At 39.2% G+C, this 25,514-nt stretch overlaps 1 protein-coding gene across 1 annotated transcript in view; it reads right to left on the reverse strand.

Annotated features, from left to right (window-relative positions):
• The window catches only part of NFATC3 (nuclear factor of activated T cells 3), a 131,203-nt gene that overhangs the window by 10,346 nt on the left and 95,343 nt on the right, over window positions 1-25,514 (reverse strand). Inside the window, 3 exon segments of the mRNA XM_082369789.1 lie at window positions 1,108-1,144; window positions 1,147-1,211; window positions 18,756-19,757. Of these exon segments, the coding sequence (XP_082225915.1) occupies window positions 1,108-1,144; window positions 1,147-1,211; window positions 18,756-19,757 (1,104 nt within the window).

Consider the following 25,514-nt stretch of genomic DNA (forward strand, 5'->3'; position numbering starts at 1 on the left):
CTGTTCATTCCTTAGTCATCCATTGATCCCTTCACTCCACAGAAACATTTCTTACCAAGATCACTAGTGACCAACTTGTTGCTTCATACACAGGAAGGGCAGTGGGGTAAACACTGGAAGAAATAAGCTTTAATTTTGGTTCAGCCGTGATGTGACTAGGGCAACTTAATCTTTTTTCAACTGATTTTCTCAACTATGATACAAGGAAATTCATTTAAATCCTTCTATAACTCTCCTGAGAGTTTTATAGATATGTAGAAATTTAGTTGCCAATGATGTGAGACCAGGGTAGGCTGGCCCAGCTTCTGGGAGAAGCCAGGGTTTTGGTGCCTTGTCTGATCAGGAAGCTTTAGTATCCTAAATATAAAGATTTGGGTAGTGGACATGATTTCTAAGTCCCCTTCCAAATCCAAATTCATTAAAATGAAATTCAAATGGCATTTTGAGAACTACAATCTGTATGTTTATAATTTCTACCACAGACTTTCTCACGTGGCTTTGAGAGTCTTTGAAGAAAGAAGCTGTGTGAGGGAGAGGGAGTGGTATGCTTGCTTGCTGAGGTAGAGAGGCCTGAGGCCCAGCCCCCTCCTCACAAGCACTGACTCCTTCCAAATGGAGCCCCAGATGAACTACCAGCGTGCAAACATGGGCCTAAAGGACAGGCTCAAGGGTAAACGATCCAGGCTGCCTCTGGCAAATGGCTAACATTTCCTGCTTTATTTCCATTCCATACTGCCTCACATCAAAACTTAGAGCACTTGACCAGAAATGAGTAGGCTTACACACCTGATCAGCAACCAAATTTACTCCGCACCCAAGCCACAGAATTCATATAGACAGGACTCCCTCTGCTTTGGTTCAATAAATCCAATCAACACTTGACTTTTATTCAACCCCAGACTAAAATTATAAGTGTGAGAGCCTGAGTGTAGTTAAATTTAAAAAGCACTCTTACAGTCAAAGTTTAGCTCCAGAGATAATGAGTGGGCCCCTACCAAGAAGATGCCCATGTATACCCCCTCCTCTGCAGCACATGCAAATCTGGCCACTGCATGCAAATATCAGACTTGGGCACAAAAACAGTGACACATTTCAATCAACACTCACCCTCTAGATTCTCCAGAAAGGAGGTGGACATGAGAGCTCACTGTGGTTAGGCCATTTCTCTGTTGAACCTGATGGCTGGTGTTCCAAGTCAGACATAAACTGGTCTGTGTCAAAGAAGACAACATCACTACTGAATGGAACAAACCAGAGGGTAACAATCTACTACATGCCCAGCTTGTTTTTTCCTATAATTAAGAGGAATTTAGCTGTCCTTTATCTGTCAATCACTGCATAAAATGGCTCCCCGCATTTTATTAGATAATATAAATACTGGAGTCCAGAGAGTTTAGGTAACGCTGATTTATTTTCTAAATTTAAAAGGGCAGTCATTTAAAAAAGTTACAATGATGGTTTTCAGTGACTTTAAAGGACAGATTTAGTTTTAAATAAACTAGTTTTTATTAGATTAGATCTATCAGTGGTTCCCAAATACATGTCTGTGGTTACATCAGAGTTATCTGGGCACTTAATAAAAAAATAAACTCCTGGGCTCTACTTCAGAGCACAGAATCAAAATGTCTAAGGGTATGAGCCCAGAACACTATATGCATAGGTAAATTTGTGGGTCGTGGAGGAATATTTTTTTAAACTGAAGTTCACATCCATTAGCAGGCTATGAAATCAATTCAGCAAGCTGAAATCAGTATTTAAAAAAATACATAGAACAAAATAGAAGATAAGCTACATTTTTTTAACTAAAGGTTAAGGATTGGCTTGTGAGCCGTTCAAGTTAGTTGTGTATGTTTTTTGTGTTTGTTTGTTATGTAATGGATCATGCTATAAAACTTACTTCTTATTGTTAGAAGCTGTCAAAAATGTTGAAAGTTGGGACTTCCCTGGTGGCTCAGTGGTTAAGAATCCGCCTGCCAATGCAGGGGACATGGGTTCGAGCCCTGGTCCGGGAAGATCCCACATGCCGCAGAGCAACTAAGCCCGTGCGCCACAACTACTGAGCCTGCGCTCTAGAGCCCACGAGCCAGAACTACTGAGCCCGCGTGCCACAACTACTGAAGCCCACATGCCTAGAGCTCGTGCTCTGGAACAAGAGAAGCCACCGCAATGATAAGCCCACACACCGCAATGAAGGGTAGCCCCCGCTCACCACAACTAGAGAAAGCCCGCGTGCAGCAGTGAAGACCCAACGCAGCCAAAAATAAATAAATTAATTAATTAAATTAAAAAAAAAATGTTGAAAGTCACTGTACTCAAGAAGAGTCACTATTACCAGTTTTGTGATAATCGCTGACACACACAGATGCCCAGTTAAAGAGTCCAAAATACAATGAGGCAAAACCTCCTCCTTTGACCTATAAGGAATTATTTTTGGCCTTTGCTGTACGAATTCAAATAAAAGGACCTAACCTTTTATTAGATTCTAGAAGAATGCTTATTTTATCTTGGAAGAGAAGAAACTGTAGTCTCTGTGAACTAATTAATACTCTCCTCTTAGGCAGATAAAAGAGGGAAAACAAAGGAGGAGCCAATCTGTTCAAAATGCAGCCTCACTAAAGGGGTCAAAACAAAACACAAAAACCAGAAATCCTTTGTGCGTAGGCAAAATTTTTCTGCCTTAAGCTTCTTTATTACTAAATTTGAGATCACTCACCTAGCTTTCAGGGGTGACTTAAGGATTACAGTGTGCTTGAAGTATTTTAAAGACTCCAGATATATTGTCAAAAGTCTCCCTTCTGAGGTTGCCCAATCTTCACAACTGAGTCCTTCAAAACAGATTCTAAAGTGTAGAACATGTGAGTCCACGTAAATCAGCACATAAATTAGAAGAAAGAAGCCCAGGCCAACAGACGCTGGGGGCTTTTGTGAGTTGGCTGATACAGTGGTAGTTTCAGATTGTGCTTGTGGAGACTTGCAGTCCTCGAGACATTTTTCTAGTTCCCTGAAACACTGTTGACAGCTCCAAAAAATACCTGATTTATCTCTTCCTATCACAAAAACTTTCACCAGACATTTAAAGAATTAACACTAACCCTTAAACTCTTCCAAAAGATAACAGAGAAGGGAACACTCCCCTCTCATTCTAGGGCCAGCATTACCCTGATATCAAGGCCAGACAAAGACACTACAAGAAAAGAAAACTACAGAATATCCCCTGTGAATACAGATGTAAAAATCCTTAACAAAAGTACTAGCAAACTGAGTTCAGCAGCATACTAAAACGGTTACACATCATGAACAAGTGAGATTTATTCCCAGAATGCAAGAATAGTCCAACATACAAAAAAATCAATGAATGTAATATAGTATACATTACTAGAATGAAGGGAAAAAAACCCATATGATCATCTCAATTAATTCAGAAGTATTTGACAAATTTCAATACTCTTTCAAGATAAAAACACCCAATAAACTAGGAATAGAAAGAAATTTCCTTAACATGTTAAAGACCATATATGAAAAACCCACAGATAACATCATACTCAATGGTTAAAGACTGAAAGCTTTCCCTCTAAGAGCAAGAACATGACAAGGATGTTCACTTTTGCCACTTTTATTCAACACAGTACTGGAAGTTCTAGCCAGAGAGATTAGGCTACAGAAATAAAAGGAAGAGGTAAAATGACCTCTGTTCACAAATGACGTGATCCAATACATAGAAAGCTCTGAAGAATCAACATACAAAAAAATGTTAGCACTAATAAATTACAGGATATAAAATCAACACACAAAATTTAGTTGTATTCTATACACTTTTAATGAACAATCTAAAAAGGAAATTTATAAATCAAGTCCATTTACAATACTATTAAAAAGAACAAAATACTTAAAAATTAACCAAGGAGGGATTCCCTGGTGGCGCAGTGGTTGAGAGTCTGCCTGCCAATGCAGGGGACATGGGTTCGAGCCCTGGTCTGGGAGGATCCCACATGCCGCGGAGCGACTGGGCCCATGAGCCACAATTGCTGAGCCTGCGCGTGTGGAGCCTGTGCTCCACAACGGGAGAGCCCGCGATAGTGAGAGGCCCGCGCACCACGATGAAGAGTGGCCCCCACTCGCCGCAACTAGAGAAAGCCCTAGCACAGAAACGAAGACCCAACACAGCCAAAAATAAATAAATAAATTAATTAAAAAAAAAAAAAAATTAACCAAGGAAGTATAAGATTCGTATACTGAAAGCTACATATTGCTGAAGGAAACAGAAGATCTAAATAAATGGGAAAACATCCCATGTTCAAGACTTCATATTGTTAAGATGATAATACTACCCAAAGCAATGTACAGATTCAATGCAATCCCTATCAAAATCCCAACAGTGTTTTTGCAGAAACAGAAAAACCCATCCTGAAATTCATATGCAATCTCCAAGGACCCTGAAAAGCCAAAACAGTCTTGAAAAAGAACAAAGATGGAAGACACACTTCCTGATTTCAAAACTTACTACAGGGCTTCCCTGGTGGCGCAGTGGTTGAGAATCTGCCTGCCAATGCAGGGGACACGGGTTCGAGCCCCGGTCTGGGAAGATCCCACATGCCGCGGAGCAACTGGGCCCGTGGGCCATAATTGCTGAGCCTGCGCGTCTGGAGCCTGTGCTCTGCAACAAGAGAGGCCGCTATGGTGAGAGGCCCGCGCACCGCGATGAAGAGTGGCCCCCCACTTGCCACAACTGGAGAAAGCCCTCGCACAGAAAACGAAGACCCAACACAGCCATAAGTAAATAAATAAATAAATTTAAAAAAAAATAAAAAAAAATAAAAAAAAAATAAAAAAAACTTACTACAAAGCTACAGTAATCAAAACAGTGTGATACAGGCATAAGGACAGACATACAGACCAAAGGAATAAAATAGCCCAGAAAGTGCTCGCTTCAGCAGCACATATACTAAAACTGGAATGGTACAGAGAAGATTAGCATGGCCCCTGTGCAAGTATGACATGCAAATTCATGAAGCATTCCATATTTTTAAAGAATCTAAAAAGAGTGGATATACGTATATGTATAACTGATTCACTCTTCTGTACAGCAGAAACTAACACAACACTGTGAATCAACTATACCCCAATAAAAATTTAAAAGAAAAATAGCCCAGAAACAAACCATGACAATATACAGTCAATTCATTTTCACTTTCAAGCAAGGGTTCTACTGGACATGCAAAAAAAGAATGGAAGCTGGACTCATCCTTCATACCATATACAAAGTTAACTCAAAATGGATCAAAGACCTAAACATAAGAGCTAAAATTATAAAACTCTTAGAAGAAGAAAACATAGGGCAAATCTTCGTGACCTTAAATTGGGCAACGATTTCTTAAGTATGACACTAAAAGCACAGGCAACAAAAGAAAAAATCGATAAACTGGACTTCATCAAAATTAAAAACATCAAAGGATCCTATCAAGAGAGTGAAAAGACAATCCATAGAATGGGAGAAAATATATGCAAATAACTTATTTGATAAGGATTTAATATTCAAAATATATAAATAACTCCTACATCTCAACCAAAAAACCAAACTCAACCAAAAACATGGGCAAAATATTTGACTAGACATTTCTCCAGAAAAAATAAACAAATGACCAATAAGCTCATGAAAAGATATCCAACATCATTAGTCATTAGGGAAATGCAAAATAAAACCACAATGATACCACTTTACACCCATTTAGGATGGCTGGGTTTTTTTTTTTTAAATAAAAAATAAGTGTTGGCAAGGATGTGGAGACACTGGAACCCTCATGCACTGTAAATGTAAAATGGTGCAGCCACTGTGGGAAAAACATTAGTTTGGCAGTTCCTCAAAAAGTTGAAAAAAGAATTCCATTTGATCCAGCAATTCCACTCCCAGAATACCCAATATAACTGAAAATAGAGACTCAGATACCTATACTCCAATATTCAAAGCATCATTATTCACAACAGCCAAAAGGTGGAAACAAACCAAATGTCTTTCAACAGATGAATGGACAAACAAAATATGGCATATACAAACAATGGAATATTATTCAGCCATAAAAAGGAATGAAATTCTGATCTATGCTTACAACATGGCTGAACCTTGGAAACATTACGCTAAGTGAAATAAGCCAGACACAAAAGGACAAATGTTGTATTCCACTTATATGAGGTATCTTGAGTAGGGAAAGTTATGGAAATGGAAAGCAGAATAAAGGTTACCACAGGCTGGGTTGTGGGGAGAGAATGGGGAGTTATTGTTTAATGTGTACAGAGTTGTTGTTTAGGGTGATGAAAAAGTTCTTGAAATGCACAGTGGCGATGGCTACACACTACTTGAGTGTACTTAATGTCACTGAACCATACACTTAAAATGGTTAAAATGGTAAATTTTATGTTATGTATATTCTACCGAATTTTAAAAATTTCAAAAACAAACTGCGTGGGACTTCCCTGGTGGTCCAGTGGGTAAGGCTCCGCGCTACCAATGCAGTGGGCCCAGGATCAATCCCTGGTTGGGGAACTAGATCCCGCATGCATGCCGCAACTAAGAGCCCGCATGCTGCAACTAAGAGTCCACATGCCACAACTAAAGAAGCCCACATGCTGCAACTAAGCATCCACATGCCGCAACTAAAGAAGTCCACATGCCACAACTAAAAGATCTCGTGTGCCACAACTAACACCCGGCACAGCTTAAATAAATAAATAAAATAAATATTAAGAAAAAAAACTGTGGGTTTTCTCATAGCAGAACATTGTATGAAATGACTGAATGAGGTTTTCACAGATCTAACCATTAACTCAAAGCAACACCTGGAGGACTTCTGTAAATCCCTCTTAAAATTTATAAATCTGGGATATGGAATCTGTTCCTTTTAAAAAAATTTTTGTTTATTATTTATTTATTTAGGCTGCGCTGGGCCTTAGTTGTGTCATGCAGACACTTAGTAGCAGCATGCATGCAGGATCTAGTTCCCCGATCAGGGATTGAACCCAAGCCCCCTGCATTGGGAGCATGGATTTTTACCCACTGGACCACCAGGGAAGTCCCAGAATCTGTTCCTTTTATAAGAAAGTTTTGAAAAATTAAATATTTATAAATTATGAAATATGTCTGTGGGAAGATGAGCAAAATTTCCCCACTCATCCAAGCTGCCTCCCCATTTGACCAAGTTGCTTACTTTAGCCACCTTATCGATATATATAGGCTTTTCTGGTTTATACAAACAAGACAATGATCTGGTGGGTACAAGAAAAGAAAGGCTTTGGAACTGTAGTGTCATCACTTACTGGATTGGTGACCTAAGGGAAGTTGTTTAACCCTTGTAAATCTGTTTATTTACTTGTGAATTTGTTTACTTATTTATTCAAAGTCTCCTGAAATGTAAGTGTAGGCACTCTGCAACATTTTATAGAAATACAATTATTATTATCTAAATTGATAAAGGCAGGACAATTAAATTATCACTTAATGACCTCATCTAGTCTTGTGGCTTTAACTACCTCCTGCATGCCAACAACTCTCAAATTTATATCTTCAGTCTATAACTCACTTCCAAACTCTAGACTCATTCAGCCAACTGACTACTTTATATCTCTACTTGAATGTTCAACAGATACCATAAACATAACACATCCAAAATTGAACACCAGATCTTTCTCCAAAACCTGCTCCATCCAGAGCCTTCCCCATCTTACCTGACAGCAACTCCATCTTTTCAGTTGCTCAGGCAAAACCCCATTGGTGTCATCTTTAACTTCTTTCTCTCACACCTCACACGGAATCTGTCAGGAAATGCTACTGGCTCTAACTTTAAAATACATCAAAAATCAGTCCATCTCTTAGTCCAAACCATCATTTCTGGCCTGGATTACTACAATAGCATCTTAACTGGTCTCCCTGTTTCTGCCCTTGCCTCTCTACCCAGCAGCCAGAGTGACCCTGTTAAAACCTATATCAGGGGCTTCCCTGGTGGTGCAGTGGTTAAGAATCAGCCTGCCTCGCAGTGGTTAAGAATCCGCCTGCCAATGCAGCGGACATGGGTTCGAACCCTGGTCTGGGAAGATCCCACATGCTGTGGAGCAATTGAGCCCATGCGCCACAACTACTGAGCTTGCACTCTAGAGCCCTCGTTGCACAACTACTGAGCCCACGTGCCACAACTACTGAAGCCCATGCGCCTAGAGCCCATGCTCCGCAACAAGAGAAACCACCATGAGAAGCCCGCGCACCGCAACAAAGAGTAGCCCCTGCTCGATGCAACTAAAGAAAGCCTGCGTGCAGCAACGAAAACTTAATGCAGCCCAAAAAAACCAAAAAACAAAAAACCAACAGTAATTTAAAAAAAAAAGAATCCGCCTGCCAGTGCAGGGGATGTGGGTTCGAGCCCTGGTCCCAGAAGATCCCACATGCCGTGGAGCAACTAAGCCCGTGCGCCACAACTACTGAGCCTGCGCTCTAGAGCCCGTGAGCCACAACTACTGAGCCCACGTGCCACAACTACTGAAGCCTGCGCGCCTAGATCCCGTGCTCCACAACAAGAGAAGCCACCGCAATGAGAAGCCTGCGCACCTCAACGAAGAGTAGCCCCCGCTCACTGCAAGTCGAGAAAGCCCGCGTGCAGCCAAAAAATAAATAGTTAAATAAACAAATTTATTAAAAAAAAAAAAAAGTTCTCAGTTTTAACTTCTAATACAAATAAAAACTGATACATACAAACCACCTAAATAAAAGTTCTTGGGGATCCTCAAAAATTTTTAAGATTATAAAGGAGTCCTGAGAAAAAGACAGTCTCTTCAGCAAGTGGTGCTGGGAAAGTTGGACAGCTGCATGTAAATCAATGAAGTTGATTTACACACCCTCACACCATGCACAAAAATAAACTCAAAATGGCTTAAAGACTTAAACATGAGACATGACACTATAAAACTCCTAGAAGAGAGCATAGGAAAAACATTCTCTGACATAATACCAATGTTTTCTTAGGTCAGTCTCCCAAGGCAATAGAAATAAAAACAAAAATAAACAAATGGGACTTAATCAAACTTACAAGCTTTTGCACAGCTGAGGAAACCATTAAAAAGAAAAACAACAACGAAAAGACAACCTATGGAATGGGAGAAAACATTTGCAAATGATATGACAGACAAGGGCTTAATCTCCAAAATATACAAACAGCTCATACAACTCAACAACAAAAAAACAAACAACCCAATCAAAAAATGGGCAGAAAACACATGGGCATGCTAACAGATGCTCAACATCACTAATTATTGGAGAGATGCAAATCAAAACTACAATGAGGTACCACCTCACACAGGCCAGAATGGCCATCATTAAAAAGTCTACAAATAAATGCTGGAGAGGGTATGGAGAAAAGGGAACTACACTGTTGGTGGGAATGTAAGTTGGTACAGCCACTATGGAAAACAGTATGAAGATTCCTCAGAAAACTAAAAATAGAATTACCATATGATCCCGCAATCCCACTCCTGGGAATATACCCAGACAAAACTATAATTCAAAGAGATACGTGCACCCCTATGTTCATAGCAGCACTGTTCACAATAGCCAAAACATGGAAATAACCTAAATGTCCATCGACAGATGAATGGATAAAGAAGATGTGGTACATATATACAAGGGCATACTACTCAGACATAAAAAAGAATGAAATAATGTCATTTGCAGCAACATAGATGCAACTAGAGATTATCATACTAAGTGAAGTAAGCCAGACAGAGAAAGAGAAATATCATATGATATCACTTACATGTGGAATATAAAATATGGCACAAATGAATTTATCCACAAAACAGAAACTGACTCATAGACATAGAAAACAGACCTGTGGTTGCCAAGGGGGGCGGGGGGGGGAAGGAGAGGGAGGGACTGGGAGTTTGGGTTTGGTAGATGCAAACTATTACGTTTAGAATGGATAAACAACAAGGTCCTAATATATAGCACAAGGAACTATATTCAATATCCTGTGATAAACCATAATGGAAAAGCATATAAAAAAAGAATGTATATGTGTGTATAACTGAGTCACTTTGCTGTACAGCAGAGATTCGCACAACACTGTAAATCAACTATACTTCAATTAAAAAGAAAAAAAAAAGGAGTCCTGAGACCAAAAAGTTTGAGAACTGTTGCCCTACACGTTTGGCTCCCCATTACCTCCTTGACCACATCTCCTACTACTTTCCCCCTAGATTCCTCATATTCCAGCCACACTGGCCTCATTGCCATTCCTCAATAAGCCAGACATGCTCTTACCTTAGGGTCTTTCCTCTGCTTGTCCCTTTTGCCTAGAATACTCTTCCCCCAGGTATCTACATTGGTAATTTCCTCATCTTCAAGGTTTTTTCGTCTCATCTTCAAGTTTTTGATCAAATGTTACCTCATCAATGAGGTTTATTTACTGTATTTAAAATTGCATGGGGGCTTCCCTGGTGGCGCAGTGGTTGAGAGTCTGCCTGCTAATGTGGGGGACACGGGTTCGAGCCCTGGTCTGGGAGGATCCCACATGCCGCGGAGCGGCTGGGCCCGTGAGCCACAGCTGCTGAGCCTGCGCGTCTGGAGCCTGTGCCCCGCAACGGGAGGGGCCGCGATAGTGAGAGGCCCGCGCACCGCGATGAAGAGCGGTCCCCGCACCGCGATGAAGAGTGGCCCCCGCTTGCCGTAACTAGAGAAGGCCCTTGCACGAACCGAAGACCCAACACAGCCAAAAATAAATAAATAAATAAATAAAGTAGCTATAAAATGACGGACTTCCCCTCTTTGTGACCCCATCCTTTAAAAAAAAAAAAAAAAAAAAAAATTGCATGGACTTCCCTGGTGGCACAGCAGTTAAGAATCTGCCTGCCAAAGCAGGGGACACAGGTTCAATCCCTGCTCCAGGAAGATCCCACACACTGCAGAGCAACTAAGCCCGTGTGCCACACTACTGAAGCTCACAAGCCTAGAGCCCATGCTCTGCAACGAGAAGCCACCGCAATGAGAAGTCCACGCACTGCAACGAAGAGTATCCCCTTCTCGCCACAACTAGAGAAAGCCCTCACGCAGCAACGAAAACCCAACACAGCCAAAAAAATAAATAAATAAAAAATAAGTAAATAACATATTTTTGTCCCTGTGAATGATTCATTTCCAAAGGAACTCAGAAACAGGATATGAATTTTAAAATAGAATACATCTTTAGACACTGGCTTTGTATCTTACACTTGACAGACATCAGAAAGTTACTATGTTTACTGTGTTTATAGAAGTGAGATTATATAAAGTAATCAACTATAGTTATTTCAGAAGCCACTAAACACATGCAAGATGATCTAAATTTCAGACAGACCTGGATTCAAATGCCAGTCCCAGTGTCTGTGGTCATATAACACTGGTAAAGTGCTTAAGCTCCCTGAGCCACATCTCTGAAAATAAGGTTAATAATTCACTTTTTACAGATTGTTGGGAAGAACTAATGAGCTACTAGCAAAGTGCCTACCACAGTGTTCAAAAAAAAAAAGTTTTATTATCAAGAAACAGTAACCATAATTCATTATTATTATTTTTAGATTGTAAAACATTTATTTATCACAGATACATCCAGGTTTCAGAGATGTTAACATGTTTGAAATAAAAAGTGCCCAATAGAATCAATGAAATACATACTGTAAGTAGTGTTGGGGCAATCAGCGAAGTATTTAAAAACTAAATTTAGATCCCACCCTCAATATCTTACAACTCAGTGTCTTATACTCCAATAAAGTCTAGGTTAAATTAAAAATTTAAATATTAACAGTAAGATCATTCAAGTCCTAGAGGAAAATATAAGTGGGAACTTTGTATAACACTGGGGTAAGATAAGCCTTTCTAAACAAGATTCCCAAAGCACAAATCAAAAAGAAATGCTGCGGAGCAACTAAGCCCGTGTGCCACAACTACTGTGCCTGCGCTCTAGAGCTCGTGAGCCACAACTACTGAGCCCATATGCCACAACTACTGAAGCCCGTTTGCCTAAAGCCCGTGCTCCACAACGAGAAGCCACCACAATGAGAAGCCCGCGCACCACAACGAAGAGTAGCCCCCGCTCACCGCAACTAGAGAAAAGCCCTCGCACAGCAATGAAGACCCAATGCAGCCAAAAATAAAAACAAACAAACAAACAAACAAATCAAAAAGAAAAGATATATTAGGTTGGACCACCTAAATATTTTACATTTCTATAGATCAAAACACTATTTTAAAAACTGGTAAACAAACGAACTGGCAAAATATATATGCAATACATGTGAGACAGAAAATTAATTCATTAATTATTTTTAAATACACTTTTTGAAGTGAATTTATTTTGAAGACTTCTGATATGCTGTGATATGCTGACTATTTACTGGTAACCTCTCTTGGATTTTTCCCAGTTTATGTATAAATTTTAGTGTCAAGTTGATTCAAGGAAAAAATTTTGTTCATATGCAATATAACTAATTTGTGCCATGTGAGATAACACAGACACACCTGATATGAGAAATAAAAGGTCTTCTCAAATGCTTGCCCTTGCTTCACTGGGTCTAAAAATTAAATTTTCTTATTATATGTCCAAGAGTGGTTGTGTTTAAGGTCCTGAATCCCCATCATGATCCGTTCTGCATAAGCCATGATCCAAAGCCTACATGGGTATTATTTGTGGGACTTTTTGCCTCTGGAATTATCCATCATAAGTATGTTTGAGGCTGGATGGTACATGTATGCCTCCCAGAAGAGTATTCATGAGTTACCCAGAGTCCTAGTTAAAAGAGAAAGTTCAGTATTATCTACCTCCCTCCACTACTGAGCCCCTAAGTGATTCAACACCTCATTTGGGACCCATTCTCATCATTGGCTATGCATGGCTTTCTTTTGTTTTATTTATTTAAATACAATAAACACCAGTAAACGAGTATCCAACAGGTGGGCTAGCACACTGACAATAATATTTACCATTCTGCTCCTCCATACCAGTCTCCTGATTTCCCCATCCAAGTTAATCACCTGAATCTTGTATTTATCATTTCCTTGCAACTGGAAAGCAGGTTCATCTGCTTGTCACCTATATAGAACTGCAGCAGCAGAGGTCATGTCTAGAGTCCCTGTTTACAGTCAAATTAGCAATTGCCCTACATTCAGGATCAGCATGTTACTGCACAGAGCCTGCAAGTGGCAGTGTCAGTTTTCACCACAGCAGCAGGTCAGGCTATATTTAACATGTACCCTCTTCTCTGCTGAAGAGCTGTAGCTATGGTTCTGTTAGTTTGTGAACAAAGAAGGACAAGAGGGAATTGAGGGACTCTAATGGAAAGTTCTTACTGGATTCAGCTCAATCACAAATTAAATGGGCCTGTATTTAAAAGTCTAAGACAGTCCAGTTTAACAATACTATAATCTTAATTAAAATGCTTAAAACACAGCTGTGACAATTTCTATATTTTTGTACTGTTTTAATGTATATCACTTGGTCCAAATCTGGGACATACACACTATAATGCACAGAAGTGTTTAGGAAAAATTACAGCTCCAGGCACACAAACTTTACCATCTGAGTAAAAACTCACTGATAATTTTACAGAGTAGCACATGCTTTCCAAGCAGGGGCAATGGTACACTTAGGTAGCAAAGAAAAATGAAAGTAGCAAAAGAATTTTGAACAATACTCTAATTGGTTGAGTAAGTATATATTACAGCCTTCCAAGGGGACTGCTTGAAAGAGAACATCAATTGGTAAAGGTCAGTATTCTGCTGCTGCTACTACCCCAAGGAGTAATCCCCCTGAGGAGGGAGCCACATTACTCTGAAAACGAGAAACGCTTCTGGGACTCTCCTGAGTTTGGAAGATTGACATGAGCGGTCAAAATCACCTCAATGAACCTGAACAAGGATAACTGCAAAGTTTAGTCGTGGGTTCCAAAAACATATGTAAAAATCCATGGTGGAGGGGTGGGGGGTGGGGATACAGAATGGATGTGATTTAGTTATGACTAATGACTAGTACTTATGACTCACTAAATTAACAGCAAGATGAAGCTAAGAAAATCCCCTGACCTAACACCAAACTGATAAATAAAGTCTTCTGAACAAGGAAGGTGACGGTCCCAATCCACTTTGAGCTGGCTAGAGTGTTCCCTTCTGGATATGCACTACGAAAAGGAACCAAACACCAGGGTTCAAGCAGAAGGGAACTAGCATGTTAGTGAGGCTGAGGGAAGGATGAAATTGCTGGAGTGTTTTTAAGACTTGGGAAAGAGATCAAAATTTCACACATGTGAAGGATTATTACAGAACAATGATTAGATTTGTTCTGCATGATTCCAGAGGCACCAGAGCCCACATAAAACAAGGGCAGCTGGAACTTAAAAGGCCCTGAGATGTTCCAAAGAATCTGGAGATGAAGAGACCAACAGGAATATAATATCACTAGGGATACCAGAGTATGAATTCCAGTGTGAAAGACGAGGATGGAGTAGAGAGCCTTTAAAACTTCATCTATACTGAGAGTCTAGAATTTTAAGATTGCCCTGGCCCCTCTCACAAACCAAGGCTCTGCTGAGGAAACAGCATTTTCTTTCATCTATTCTGCTTGCTCTACATCCACAGTCTCAAACCACAGACTGATGAAAAACATGATTGCAGATACTGAAAAAACTCTTAGAGTACTGAATTAGGAACCAGGAGACTTGGGTTTTAGTCTTTACTCTGCTATTAAATCAGTGTTACCCTGGACGAATACCTTAAGCTCTGTAAAACTCAGATTCTTTATCTATAAAATGGGGGAGCTGTATTAGAGTATTTTTAGTTCTACAAGTCTTGAATTTCTGAGCTGAGGTGCACTAATATCTTCTCTATTAAATGTCACTGAATTTATAATAAAAAATTAAGGTGTTAATGTCCGTATTTTTTTAAAATTTATTTATTTATTTATTTATTTATGGCTGTGTTGGGTCTTTGTTTCTCTGCGAGGGCTTTCTCTAGTTGCGGCAAGTGGGGGCCACTCTTCATCGCGGTGCGCGGGCCTCTCACTATCGCGGCCTCTCTTGTTGCGGAGCACAGGCTCCAGACGCGCAGGCTCAGCAATTGTGGCTTATGGGCCTAGTCGCTCCGCGGCATGTGGGATCTTCCCAGACCAGGGCTGGAACCCGTGTCCCCTGCATTGGCAAGCAGATTCTCAACCACTGCGCCACCAGGGAAGCCCAATGTCCGTATTTCTAAAAGTAACAGTCAAGTAATACCTGAATGATTCTTGACAGACTCCATCTTAATTAAAAATTTCAAAAATAAAAAGGATATTTTATTTGTTTTAATCTTTAATTTGATAAAAAAGAAAGGGGTAAATAAATATAAAACAAATAGGATTAATGAAAGTTATTAGGATTAGATGATAAGTATATTTAACTAGTATAACACAAATTTAAAGAAATTACTTGTGTCCTCTAGTTGTGGAGTGGAAATTACTTTGTACTTAATACTTAGCACAATATAGAAAAGTTAAAATAAAACTTGAGCTCAAGCTAACTGCAAAGTTCGCTTTAAGTACTTCTAATCCTTTTTGGCATGTTTTATGGCTTACTTTTAAAGCTTACCAGAAAGGGGCCATTCAAGTACTACAGAGTTCCAAGTACTAGGGAGTTCAAGGCCTATGAAATATGTTATTATTGTTCTTTTAATGAATTTATATTAAAACTCTGCAGAACTGTAGGATTTTCTAAGCCTCTAGTTTACCTTCAAAGGCAAATCCAAAAAAAAAAGGGAAATCCAAATAACATAATCAATGAGTCAGTTGGCAAACATCAAAAATTCATTTGATATTTGATAGCATCAAAATGTAAATTGCAAAAATTATACATCAAATAATCGGAGGTGCCCAGGAGTGTATTTTAGTTCTCCCACCCCCTCTTTAATTACTGCTAGCACCACTGAGCTTCTTTTTTTTTTTTTAAAGCATTTTTGTGGCTGCACCGCACAGCATGCAGGATCCTAGTTCCCCAACCAGGGATTGAATCCACGCCCCCTGCATTGGAAGCACAGAGTCTTAACCACTGGACCACCAGGGAAGTCCCACCACTCAGCTTCTATCAAGTCTCCTGATAGGTAGCAATAAGGGAATTCATTAGCCAGTCCTTGTCCTCTGTGGGGAACTTTGCTTAATTGTGAATGGAACAAAAATGAAATTACTTTTATACTTGCCCTCATAGACCTCATTTTTCCAGATTCTCTGTTTCTGCAACACATCTTCACATATTCAAAAGAATCTTCACATATTCAAAAGATGAAATAAATAAAAATTCCATAAAGCCTTTCTAAAAGTTCCAATTTGCTGTCCCCCCAAAAATCACTCAATCTGTGGTAAATTAGAAAGAGCAGGTTCCAGCTTTGGTCTCTTTTTAGAAAAACAGTCTTCATTTGGAAAGAAAACGAGCTGGAATACCCAGCAGCTATGAGACCTGCTTAATAAATCTTGTGTTTTCAGTGGCATCACTGAAGTGGTAGGTTATCACACTCCAGGTCTCACCCTTTGTTTCAGGGATTAAAATTCTAAACACAAACCTTGAAAGCAATACAAGTGTGACAGATCAGATGCTGTTGTGAACATATATTCATGCAGTGAAATTCTGCACATGCATTCCTAGAGAATGTTCCACTATTCTCTAGGAATTAAAAAAAGCTTGGGGGATCCCCTTTAGCGCTGCGTTCTAACCACCACGGCCTGCTGTTGCTGGGGGGCAGCTGTAGTACTGCAAGAAAAAGACTAGACTGAAAAGACCTGCCTCCAGTCTCAGCTCTGCTACTTACCAGTTATGTGACCTTCAGAAAGTCTGATTCTCTAAATATAGCTATCTAGAGGATTAGTAAGAGTTAAATTAGATAACAATGCTATGCAAATTGTAGGTTTTGCTTGTTTACAGCTATACCTTCTGTTTATACACAAATGACCTGGCATATCCCCTTGCGGCTTTCAAAGCGGTCCTCAACTATGCCATCTGCCCTCCAGCCACAGAAAATCATGCTTTCCCAGACATAGCTCTATGTTTCTGCTTCTGTTGTCTGGTTTTCCCTTTGATTCTCATTTACTGATACTATACTTGTTCTTAGCCAAAAGGATAAGAAGTGATTGATCGGGCTTCCCTGGTGGCGCAGTGGTTGAGAATCTGCCTGCTAATGCAGGGGACACGGGTTCGAGCCCTGGTCTGGGAAGATCCCACATGCCACGGAGCAGCTGGGCCCGTGAGCCACAACTACTGAGCCTGCGCGTCTGGAGCCTGTGCCCCGCGACGGGAGGGGCCGCGATAGTGAAAGGCCCGCGCACCGCGATGAAGAGCGGTCCCTGCACCGCGATGAAGAGTGGCCCCCACTTGCCTCAACTAGAGAAAGCCCTCGCATGAACCGAAGACCCAACACAGCCAAAAATAAAATAAAATAAATAAATAAAGTAGCTATAAAAAAAAAAAAAGAAAAGTGCTTTAAAAAAAAAAAAAAAAAGAAGTGATTGATCCTTATTTACTGAAAAATATACTCATCCTCCAAGACTGGCTTAAAAGTCATCTCCTCAAGGAAGCCTCTCTGAATCCTTCTTACAGAACCTTTCACATCTCTTTGCTGATCTCCCAATGTGCTTCTTTTATATCTTGGTTGTAAGTGACTAAGACCTACTGCATCATTGTATCCTCATATACTGATCTGACAGTAAAGCCCTGGTGCCAGGTCGGGGGTAGGGTGGGGGCTCCCACATTTTATCATTTTATTTACCTTCCTTTCCCTTATGTTTGGAATTTGGAATTTAAAACCAGCTTTGCAACTAAGTAGTAAATAGCCTCTCCAGATGTATAAAGGAAATGGCTGACCTAGAGTTACTTTTCTACAGATTAATACAGAATCAGAGAGAGAATTAAAATTCTATATCCATGTTTCAAATTTTTCATATTGTACAACACTTACAGGTAGCTTTCACTGAATTCCTATTTAGACAAAATTTCACTACCATATAAATGACAAAGCCAAGAATAAACTAAAATTATTACCTGAAAATCCTACCTTGGGGGAATTTTCAATTATTAAAATAATTAATTTCCAGAGTTTGCTGTCCAATTTATGATTTCATAAAAATAGAGGTTTACATACCAACTTGCTACATTTACATAAATAGCTTCTTTTTATCATGGTGCCAACAGCTGTACCAGCAGCAGCAAACCAGTCTGGTCTTGTACTATCACCACTATCTGACTCAGCAAGCTGGCAGGGCCACAGAGAAGCAGGTTCTTTACTTGTATGAGTCTCCTCAAGGACAAGAACTCTATCCTCATACCTTCCTAGTATTCCTAGCATTTAACTCTGTGCCTTGCAAAGAGATGGCATTCTGCAATGTTTAGTGAATTAACACTTCTGAATTCCATTCTCTAGACACTGTGACCTCACTGTATGTTCTGAAAGGAAAAATGCTCAATAAAAGCTCACATCTTCATTTCCATCACAAATAGGTGGTAGGTTATTACTCAAGGTCTCACCCTTCGCAACAGATATAAGTGGTAAAATAGACTTTAAAGCATATATGTTCATGTCTATCTTCAGAGTCATATATCAACATATTTCTAGTAAAAACAACTTATTAAAAAGCCCAACCATATGCCAATAAACAATCCATGGTAACTTTCTCATGACTCTTAAGGGAAGGAAGTTCCTGGATCTTCACTGCTTCAAAGCATAAAGATGAACTTACCATCATCTAAAGTGATGTCCTGAAGACCAATTGTAGAAAAGTTAGGTTCCTGCTCTTCAGGTTCAGGTTTAATGTTCACAGTTGCCTCATCAGGTGGAAATGAAGCTGGATCGCACAAACTGTGACATAATAAGGATGAAGGTGCAGAAAGACCTCCCTGGCCTGTACTTTGTGCTTGAGTTGAGTGCTGTCCAGAATGCATTCTGGTGGCTAGAGACTGTGATGAGGCAGTTCCTGAGCTAGGAGACTGGTAAGGCATAGGCTGTAGCTGAGGAGATGGTGGCCCAGAAAGTGGTGAACTGGCCAAGGGATGAGAGGCTGCTTGGGAAGCTGTTGTAGCAGTCCCTGAATGTGAAGGACCATACGTAATGGGTTGTAACTGAGGGGAAGGCTGACCTGTGACCTGATCAGCCACTGGAGAAGAAAGAGATCTTTGTCCTGTGTTTGAACAACAGTATCCCATTGACGGCAGATGAGGCAAGGTCTGCACAGAATGAGGTGTGTGGGCTAAGAGATGTCCTGTTGAGCCTGAATTTGAAGAATGAAAAGGTATGGATGATGGTGGCTGACAGCCAAGATTTATTAAATTAGGAAGAGCTGCATCCTGCTGAAACAAAACTGGATCAAATTCTTGACTAGAGGCAGCATTAACAGGAAGACAAGTTAGTCCATTGAATACGACATTAGTTTGCATAGGCTGATAGGAAGACCCTACAGGAGGTGTTGGTGTGACTTGAAAAGGCTGGTGCACAACTGAAGAAGGTATCATATGCTGTTCTTTACCAGCACTCTCATCCCTACACTGCAACTGTGGCAGATGGGCTGAGGTTACCATGGATGCATATGTTAGCTGGATGGGACAAACCAAGCTTCTCTGTGCAGACAGTACACTGTCATGTAGGTGTCCTGTATCTGAAGAAGGCCTCTGGGTCTGGACAGGATGAGGCAATGATGGAACTGAAGACAAATCAATCTCTTCTCTGTGTTCTTGCTTCATCAAAACTGAAAAGAAAGTGATTAATGCAAATGTTATTACATAATACATAAAATAATTATGAAAGGACTTCATTCTAGGCTACACAACTGTAGTGCACATACAAGCCAGGGGTTGAAAACTCAAATGCCTTCAGGGAAGGCAGATAATATAAAATATGTGAAACCAGTAAATAGAAGACAACACGGAGCGGTTCTTGCTTCAAAAGTATTCAAGTTAAAAAAAAGAAAAAAACCAATACTGCATAGACCTCTATGAAATGATGTTGGAAAGATCTCTAAGACACGTTGTTAAGTAAAAAAAAAGTCAATTGCAGAACATGTGTACATGTCACAGTTCACGTAAAATATTGTGTGTGTATATATACATATGCATATACACATGTACACATGTTTTTGCTTATATATGTGTGGATATCTCTGGAAAGATGCACAGGAAACTGATAACTGTTGGGTTTATTGCTGGGAAGGGAAACTAGGTGAATAGGGGATAGGAGCATGAGGAAGATTTACTTTTTACTGTCTAAGTTTTGGGGCCTTTTGAATGTTTTCCACCATGTATATATATTACTTATTTAAAAATAAATAATTTTTAAAAAACCCCAAGATCATTATGAGGTAGGGATTATTATTATCCCTGCCTTATAGATGAGTATACTGAAGAGGAGATTAAAGACACTACGACCTCACAGCAGCTAAGTCGTATCATAAGGACTTGAACACAGGTTTTTCTACCTCCAAAGTCCATGCTTTTATTCACTGCAGTATACTGTATTACCAACAGAAATTCTACTTCACCATTCCACCAAGCAAGCAGAGGTTACAAATACCAATCATCATCCTTTATGACATTAGAAAAGTAGCAGATCCATGATTTAGGATGAGTCTACTTGATGAAAGGACTGCTTAAAGTAGGAATCAATGCATTTTGCTTATTTTATTTAATATGCATATCAAAACAGAAAAGAACCGTCAGTTAATTTACTGTGTGTCAAAACAACTGATGTCATTGTTTCTCTTGGCAAGCACTTCAGTCCATTTTTCTAAAAATTATCTACTTTAGCCTCCTATTGAAGTGTTATAATACATTTAAAAATAATTTTCCTAAATTCACACCTCATTGTTCCTTCCAAGTTTGTACTAAGAATTAACATAATTAAAATTTTCATGATCTTCACAAAATATAAGAAACTCCATTTTATGTCAAAGGAAAATAACGAGACCCAAAGCAAGGTCAAATCTCATCTGTCCATTTATCAAACCTTTGCCAAGTACAAGTCTCTTCACATAAGCATGGTCTCAATCTGAGAAAATAAAGGTAAGAATTAAGATAGCCCTGATAGTATATTTTACTGTAGAAGAGGTAATTAATGGAGCACTTGTTTGGGGTGCATTTGAGTTCTGCACTTTGCTCTGGCTTCCTAGAAGAACAGGATGGGTTCATTATTCACCTGCTTTAGCCTCTAAATCTGCAACTGGTGAGCCCACCTCTAACAATGAGACAACAACCCTAAGGACCGAGAGAAAGGTATATCACCAATCTTGTTGCTTCTGCCACAATGCTCATGTTCTTGACCCAGACCTCCATCCAGTTTCTGATTCTTGCTCAGGTATTTCAAGTATGGTTCACCGTGTCTATTGGCTCCTGACCTCTCTAATGTCTTTTTCTTTTTCTTCTCTTTTTTTTCCCCCCTAATGTCTTTATGCACTTACTTTTCTTCTGACTTTGGCAGAACTAGAACTTTGTCCTTGGACTACTAGATTTTTTTGTCTTCTGTTTCAGCTCCTACTCTGGTCTCAGGAAAGCTACAGTGAATCCTATATCCAGAGTCATATTTCTACATAAGGAAGGAGAATATCCAAAGAAAGCCTACTCTCATCCCTTAATCCGGAATGGAACAGGTGGGGCCCTTGGTTACATAAGTGGTTGGTTATCGTGCACTAAAAAGGAGACAGAGGGACTGAAAACTACAGCATAACATCCATCTTTTTTGCATGATCCAATCCTTATTTCTATGTTCCTGACTGACATCTGGGTACCCAGATTGAGAATTCTGCTCTACTAAATCAAGTGCATTTCCACTCTGCCAAATCAAGTATCACTCTTTTTGTCTATAAGAGATTCAGACTCCAACCTGACCAAACCATAAGAAGTCCTCACTGCTGGTCTACGGTAATTTATTCTTGTTTGGAGGGAAATACAGTTAAACAGATCTTATAATATCTACAATGAGATGAGTTTTAGAAACAGAATAACTCTACCTTTGTATTATACATGCTAATTCTCAAACTTAGAATGTTGATGAACAGAGGCATCCAGAAAAAGAAAAAATCAACTGGACTAATGGTTTTCAAACCATGAGAAGCCTCGCACTCTTCTTCAAGTGGTGGATGTAGAAGAACAGGATGTAAAGAGAAAGAGCTCTGGATTTCCTTTTCCAGTGCAAAGAGAGCAGCCAAGCTAGCTTTCAGCCTTTTTCATACACTGGCTTTTTGCGTAAGATTTTATTTGAAGAATAAACAACCTAAGCAATTTGAAAACCACCGCTTTAGTATTATATCCTCATTTTATAGAGGTTAATCAGTAGGTACAGTCTGTGGCAGAGCTGAGATCTGATCTCTTGACTGTAAGGCAGGCTTTTTCTCCCAATCTAAACAACCACAATACAAAAGTCAGTCTGTCCATTCAACTATTTGGAACACAGAATATACCCTTCCACAGGCAAAATATTATACATGAGAGTTTGGCTCTAATGCTGCTCTGAAAAATCCCCATGATTCCAAAAACCAGAGCTCAGATGGTACCCCCAAGTACAAATAACTTCTGCTGGGCTTCAGAGGGAGACTCATTTCCTCTAGGGTGGGGGTAGAGTCTCCCACATTGGAAGTTCTGAAGCCAGAAGCTGGGCAGAAGTTCAGGCAGCACCACTAAGGAAGGACTGTGTGCTCTATTACCATCTGCGGTAAGGGTAGTTTGTGAATCATACACATATGCTGCTAACTGTCTTCATTCTACAAAGTAAATGGATTGTGGGACAAATAATACTAAACACAATCCCTAACTTAAAAAAATTTTTTTTTAAATCAGCCACTTGCAGCTAATGATTATTCCTCCACTGGATATTGATATTGGTCAGATCCCTATTGCTAGGGGGTTGCCAAAAAGGAAACAAATTAACAAATCCTTTAATAAAAAACATGCAACTTATGAATACCTAAAATTTTTATAAAATTTAAAAAGGAATTATTGCCCCAACATAAACAAATGGCTAAAATCTCTAATATAAAGAATTCATAAAATTTAAAAGACAAACACAATAATTCTAAAATAACAAAGGGTCATACAGTAGAATACTAAAAAGCTATCAAAATTCTGTTAAACTCTATCTGCTGATAAGGAAAAATAAAAATGTTCAGGTTACAAAATTAGTATATATAATATAGCATGGTCCCATTTCTATTTTTAAAAGGATGTATCTATATATGGATCAAAAGGATCTAAAAGGAGAGAATGACAGAGTGGAAGAGAATACGGGTGTTTTAAAAATTTTTTTTCAACTTGTCTTTTAAAAAAATTCACAGTTATGTATTTGCCTTTGTAAAAACTTTATTCAAAATTTCATTTTAGAAAAAAAGTGAAAAAAGCCAAATGTTACAGACAAAAGGCAGTAATCAACCACAATAAGGACTGTCCAAACACTCCTGTGTGTCCACTCTTCCTTCGTTAGTGTGTGCCACCTGATTTGTATTCTGTCAACCATAAAGCCAGTTATGACAGCTCCAGGCCAATACAATATCTCCCTGCACTCTGGAGCCCCACTGATTTCCATTCTTACATGTAATGCCCTCTAGGACTCTGCCTTTATATTGTCCTCTCAATTCAAGAGCTGATAATGTAAAGGCATTATATTTGCTCCTTTCTGTTTGCCTATTACCACCACTATGATGGTAGTAATCAACACCTCTAACATGCTGACCCTATTGTCTTTTTACCCCAATTCTAGAAGCTCTCTCCCTTCTTATTCAGGTTAGATTCTATAGTTCCTCATCTCAAAAGAATTTGCTAACATTCTTGGACCCTGTTGTCTTTAGTAACTCTCACCCTAGAAGAGCTCTACTATCCATATTTTACCACCTGCCCTGAAGAACCTGAGTGCTGCTTAAGAAAGTTACACAGCAGAGCTAATTAGTATCCATAAATTAACCAATATCAACATCAAAGGTGCCCTTTGATCATGCCTAGAATCCTATTACATTTCTGTGGTAACTTACTTTTCCCTCTTTACAACAACTTTTTCAAACTTCTCCACACTGTTAAACTGCCAAATCACTGACATTCCCCTCTCTCTGCTCACAATAGGAGACTTCATGTCATTCTTTACAGAAACAAAATTGAAGCTATCATATGGAAACTCCCTAAACTCTCCATTACTAAATCTGTAAACCTTCCTAATGTATATCCATCTTGTTCATCTCCTTTACCTTCCCTCCTGTTCCTTCTCCCATTTAAGGTCCATTCCAACTTGCATATTTTAAATCCTATCCTCTCCCATCCTTCCCAGAAACTTGATATTCTTTATCATCACTGATGCTCTCTCCTCTATATACTCAAAATACTCTAGCTGTCTGAATCACCTTTTTAACCTTCTTGGGCCTCTCCCATATAAATCTCACCCTCCACAGTTAGTAAGTTGAGAAAAGACTAAAACTGGTCAATGACATCTTATAAAGTGACAGAAGAAACATGGGAAAAATTATTTTTGAATTACAAATCTGATCACGTCACCTCCCTATTAAAAACTCACTTCTTACAACTCTTAATACTCTATGATCCAACCAACCATAAGGCCTTTGCATATGCTACTGCCTTTATGTGGAATGTTCTCCCACACTTTATCTAACAGTAATTAACAGTATAGACTGTACAGTCATACTGCCTGGATTAAAATCTCACCTCTGCCTTTATTAGCTGTGTGATCTCAGTACACTCACTTGCCAAATGGGAAGGGCAACACTACCTACCTTATAGGGTTACAGGAGGATAAATGAGTTATTATGTATAAACTGCTGAGAATAGCACCCAGCACACACTAAATGCTCTATATGTTTACTAAATAAATGAACAAACAGATGTAGTCTAGGATACGTTATGAGCCCAGACTCTGGAACCAGACTGCCTATGTATGATGTTTGGCTCTAGGACTTATGCTGTGAGACCTTGGGCATATTACTTAGCCACTCAGTCTCCTCATTTGTAAAATAAGACAATAACCTATCCCATAGGTTTATTAAGAGGATTAAATGAATACAGAAAGGTCTTAGAACAGTACTAAAACATAGTAAATGTTACATAATTATAAACTATTACTATTATTTTCCAGTTCTCAACTCCTCATAGAAGTCTTTTCACAACCAATTAGCCTAGACAAGGGTCCCTCTGTTATTTTCACCCACAGCACTGTTTCCCTTTCCTTAACATTCCTTATCTCTGTTTCTAATTACAAATTTGTAAGTAATTTATTTATTTAGAGGTTTATTAGCTTCTATTTGTTCCACTAGATTATAAGCTCCATGAGAGAAGCTAAGAGAGGTTTTACCCAACTAGTGTGCACCCTTAAATACTTATTGAATTAATGAGTAAATGAAATGGCTAATCAAAATCTTTTGTTTTCAAAGGTTTGTATTCTATTTGAAAATTATCTGAAATATTTTATTACCAAGTAATGTATTAACACGATCAAGTAATAATAATTTTCAGATTCTGGA

Source organism: Balaenoptera borealis (genome assembly GCF_965194805.1).
Source record: "Balaenoptera borealis genome assembly, chromosome: 19".
Taxonomy (NCBI): Eukaryota; Metazoa; Chordata; class Mammalia; order Artiodactyla; family Balaenopteridae; genus Balaenoptera; species Balaenoptera borealis.